The sequence below is a fragment of the Procambarus clarkii genome, chromosome 43 (genome assembly GCF_040958095.1).
Source record: "Procambarus clarkii isolate CNS0578487 chromosome 43, FALCON_Pclarkii_2.0, whole genome shotgun sequence".
NCBI lineage: Eukaryota > Metazoa > Arthropoda > Malacostraca > Decapoda > Cambaridae > Procambarus > Procambarus clarkii.
In genome coordinates this window covers 560,001-565,000 of record NC_091192.1, presented here as the reverse complement: position 1 = coordinate 565,000, position 5,000 = coordinate 560,001, and the positions used below count along the sequence as shown (strand labels likewise).

The 5,000-nt window shown below is 46.2% G+C and overlaps 1 protein-coding gene across 1 annotated transcript in view; it reads right to left on the bottom strand.

Annotated features, from left to right (window-relative positions):
* LOC138350041 (mucin-2-like) overlaps window positions 1-1,865 on the bottom strand; it is a 9,031-nt gene extending 7,166 nt beyond the window's left edge. Inside the window, exon 1 of the mRNA XM_069300322.1 lies at window positions 1,739-1,865. Within this exon, the coding sequence (XP_069156423.1) occupies window positions 1,739-1,865 (127 nt within the window). The remainder of the gene's footprint in view (window positions 1-1,738) is intronic.
* Window positions 1,866-5,000: the final 3,135 nt, after the last annotated feature.

Genomic DNA, 5,000 nt, shown 5'->3' with positions numbered 1-5,000 from the left:
CTCATTTGGGCACTCAGTTTCCACCCGTGTCCACTTGTTCGCGTACCACAAGTGTTGAATAGTTTATCCTTGTCTACCCTCTCAATTTCCCTGAGGACTTTGTAGGTAGTGATCATGTCTCCCCCTCACTCTTCTGTCTTCCAGTGTCGTAAGGTGGTCCCGCAGGTCCCGCAGCCTTTCCTCGTAACTCATGCCTCTTAGTTCTGGGACTAGTCTAGTGGGATACCTCTGAACTTTTTCCAGCTTCGTTTTATGCTTAACAAGGTACGGGCTCCATGCTGGGGCCGCATACTTCAGGATTGGTCTTACGTATGTGGTGTACATTCAGGTTCTGAATGATTCCTTACACAGGTTCCTGAAGGCTGGTCTGATGTTAGCCAGCCTCGCATATGCCAAAGACGTAATTTTTTTTTGATGTGGGCTTCAGGAGACAGGCTTGGTGTGATATCAACTCCTAGATCTTTCTCTCTTTCCGTTTCATTAAGTCCTTCATCTTCTATTCTGTATCCTGTGTCTGGCCTCCTGTTTCCACCGCCTAGTTTCGTTACTTTGCATTTACTCGGGTTAAACTTTAGCTGCCATTTGTTGGACCATTCATTCAGTCTGTCTAGGTCGTCCTGTAGCCTCCTACTATCATCCTCTGTTTCAATCCGCCTCATAATTTTTGCATTATCAGCAAACATTGAGAGAAACGATTCTATGCCCTCTGGGAGATCATTTACATATATCAGAAACAGTATAGGTCCAAGGACTGACCCCTACGGGACTCCACTTGTGACGTCACGCCAATCTGAGACCTCACCCCTCACAGTAACTCGATGTTTTCTGTTGCTTAGGTACTCCCTTATCCAATGGAGTACCTTCCCTTTCACTCCAGCCTGCATCTCCAGCTTTTTCACTAGCCTCTTGTGTGGTACAGAATCAAAGGCTTTCTGACAATCAAAAAAATATGCAGTCTGCCCACCCTTCTCTTTCTTGACTGATTTTTGTTGCCTGGCCATAGAAGTCAATTAGCCCTGTGAGGCAGGACCTGCCATCCCTGAACCCATGTCGATGCTGGGTTACAAAGTTCATTCACTCCAGATGTTCCACTAGTTTTCTTCGCACAATCTTCTCCATCAGCTTGCATGGTATGCAGGTTAGGGACGCTAGGCTGTAGTTCAGTGCCTCCTGTCGATCCCTTTTCTTGTATATCGGAACTACATTAGCTGCTTTACAAATTTCTGACAGTTCCCCCTGTTGCCAGGGATTTGTTATACACTATGGAGAGTGGCAGGCACAGTGCTTCTGCTCTTTCCTTTAGGATCCAAGGGGAGATTCCATCTGGGCCTAAAGCCTTTGTCACATCCAACTCTTGTAAACACTTCGTTACTTCCCCATTGGTAATCTTAAACTCTTCCAGTGGTTCCTGGTTAACTATTCTCTCTCTTATCCCTGGAATTTCTCCTTGCTCTAAGGTGAAGACCTCCTGGAATTTCTTATTCAGTTCCTCACACTTGTCGTTTGTAGTGAATCCTTCTGTCCCTATCCTTATTTTCATTATCTATTCCTTTACTGTTGTTGTTCTCCTGATGTGACTGTGCAGCAATTTAGGTTGAGTCTTTGCCTTGCTTGCGATGTCATTTTCGTATTGTTTTTCTGCCTCTCTTCTCATCCTGACATATTTATTCCTGACACTGGTATCTTTCTCTGCTCTCAAGTGTCCTGTTATTCCTATAGTTTCTCCATGCCCTTTTACTTTGCTGCTTAGCTAGCCTACATCTCTGATTGAACCATGGGTTTCTCATCTTCATATCAATGTTTTCCTCTTGAACTGGGGCAAACTTGTTTGCTGCCTCCTTGCAGTTCTGCGTGATGAAATCCATCTTGAGCCATCTTTCCCCTGCGTTCTGTTTCCCATGTTATATCTGTTGGGAATTTTCTTATCTCCTCATAGTTTCCCTTTCGGAATGCCAGCCTTTTGTTTTTAGTACCCCTCCTCGAGTTCAATAATCCTTCCTCAACCAGATACTCAAACGCCAGTACACTGTGGTCGCTCATTCCTACTGGGGCCTCAAAGCCGATTTCCCTTATGTCTGAGTCGTTCAGAGTGAAGACCAGGTCAAGTCTCACTGGTTCATCATTTCCTCTCATCCTAGTGGGTTCCCTGCAATGTTGGCTTAGAAAGTTTCTTGTCGCCACCTCCATTAGTTTAGCTCTCCATGTATCCTCTGCTCCATGCAGTTCCTTGTTCTCCCAGTCTATCCTTCCATGATTGAAGTCCCCCATGATGAGCAGATGGGATCTATTTCTACAGGCAGCAGAGGCTGCCCTCTCAATTACAGTGTTAACTGCCATGTTGTTGTTTTATTTCTTGTCTAGGTTTGTTTTGGTCTTGCCTTGACCAAGGCAAGACCATCTTGCCTTGGTCTTCTGTTATTTGGTAGAGGGTTATATATCACTGCTACTACTACTTTTGGCTCTCCCATTGTCATGGTGCCTGTTATGTAGTCTCTGCAGAATCCCTCGCAGCCCGGGATGACCATATCCTTGAAACTCCATTCCTTTCTCATGAGTAGGGCCACTCCACCTCCCCATCCTTCCCTCTCTCTTTCCTTATTACAGTGTAGTCCTGGGAAAACACCGAATTCGTTATGATGCCTGAGAGTTTTGTTTCTGCGAGTCTGATTACATCTGGGTTCACTTCTTGTGTTCTTTCCCGTAGTTCACTTGCCTTGCTTGTGATCCCATCTGCGTTCGAGTACATCACCCTGAAACTGACTCTCTTCTGTCCTTTCTCAGATCCTATTGCTTCCCCTGAAGCAGGGAAGCAGGGAGGGACCGGGATGGGAGTGTGTGTGTGTGTGTGTACTCACCTAATTGTGCTTGCAGGGGTTGAGCTCTGGCTCTTTGTTCCTGCCTCTCAACCGTCAATCAACTGGTGTACAGATTCCTGAGCCTATTGGGCTCTATCATATCTACATTTGAAACTGTGTATGGAGTCAGCCTCCACCACATCACTTCCTAATGCATTCCATTTACTAACTACTCTGACACTGAAAAAGTTCTTTCTAACGTCTCTGTGGCTCATTTGGGTACTCAGCTTCCACCTGTGTCCCCTTGTTCGCGTCCCACCAGTGTTGAATAGTTCATCCTTGTTTACCCGGTCGATTCCCGAGGATTTTGTAGGTTGTGATCATGTCCCCCCTTACTCTTCTGTCTTCCAGTGTCGTGAGGTGCATTTCCCGTAGCCTTTCCTCATAACTCATGCCTCTTAGTTCTGGGACTAGTCTAGTAGCATACCTTTGGACTTTTTCCAGCTTCGTCTTGTGCTTGACAAGGTAGGGCTCCATGCTGGGGCCGCATACTCCAGGATTGGTCTTACATATGTGGTGTACAAGATTCTGAATGATTCCTTACACAGGTTCCTGAACGCCGTTCTGATGTTAGCCAGCCTCGCATATGCCGCAGACGTTATTCTCTTTATGTGGGCTTCAGGAGACAGGTTTGGTGTGATATCAACTCCTAGATCTTTCTCTCTGTCTGTTTCATTAAGTACTTCATCTCCTATTCTGTATCCTGTGCCTGGCCTCCTGTTTCCACTGCCTAGTTTCATTACTTTGCATTTACTCGGGTTGAACTTCAACAGCCATTTGTTGGACCATTCACTCAGTCTATCCAGGTCATCTTGTAGCCTCCTACTATCATCCTCTGTTTCAATCCTCCTCATAATTTTTGCATCGTCGGCAAACATTGAGAGGAACGAATCTATACCCTCTGGGAGATCATTTACATATACCAGAAACAGTATAGGTCCAAGGACTGACCCCTGCGGGACTCCACTTGTGACGTCTCGCCAATCTGAGACCTCACCCCTCACACAGACTCGTTGTCTCCTGTTGCTTAGGTATTCCTCTATCCACCGGAGTACTTTCCCTCTCACTCCAGCCTGCATCTCCAACTTTCGCACTAGCCTTTTGTGTGGCACTGTATCAAAGGCTTTCTGACAATCCAAAAATATGCAGTCTGCCCACCCTTCTCTTTCTTGCCTGGTCGTAGAATTCAAGTAACCCTGTGAGGCAGGACCTGCCATCCCTGAACCCATGTTGATGCTGTGTTACAAAGTTCCTTCGCTCCAGATGCTCCACTAGTTTTTTTCGCACAATCTTCTCCATCAGCTTGCATGGTATGCAGGTTAGGGACACTGGCCTGTAGTTCAGTGCCTCCTGTCTATCCCCTTTCTTGTATATCGGGACTACGTTAGCTGCTTTCCAAATATCTGGCAGTTCTCCTGTTGCCAGTGATTTGTTATACACTATGGAGAGTGGTAGGCTCAGTTCTCTTGCTCCTTCCTTTAGAACCCAAGGGGAGATTCCATCTGGGCCTATAGCCTTCGTCACGTCCAACTCTAGTAAACACTTCCTTACTTCCCCACTGGTAATCTCAAACTCTTCCAGTGGTTCCTGGTTAGCTATTCCCTCACTTACCTCTGGAATTTCTCCTTGTTCTAAGGTGAAGTCCTCCTGGAATTTCTTATTCAATTCCTCACACACTTCCTTGTCATTTGTAGTGAATCCTTCCGCCCCTATCCTTAATCTCATAACCTGTTCCTTTACTGTTGTTTTTCTCCTAATGTGGCTATGCAACAATTTAGGCTGAGTCTTTGCCTTGCTTGCGATGTCATTTTCGTATGTGTGTGTGTGTGTGTGTGTGTGTGTGTGTGTGTGTGTGTGTGTGTGTGTGTGTGTGTGTGTGTGTGTACGCCCCACGAGGCCGTAAGAGTGGGAGTTCGTTGTTCGGCTCCACCAGGTTGAATGCCATTACTGTAGTGTGGTCGGGTTGGTTGTAAAAACCTGGTTAATCCCCAATTTAGGACCTCCAGAACTTCCCAGAGGACTCAGTAGAGATCTGGGTTGGTCAACTTTTGTACCACCGTGGCCGAGTCAGTTAAGACAGGCGTCTGGGAATCACCAGGTCTCTAGTTCAAGTCCCTCTATTGCCTCAAAAGAATTTTCATTCAT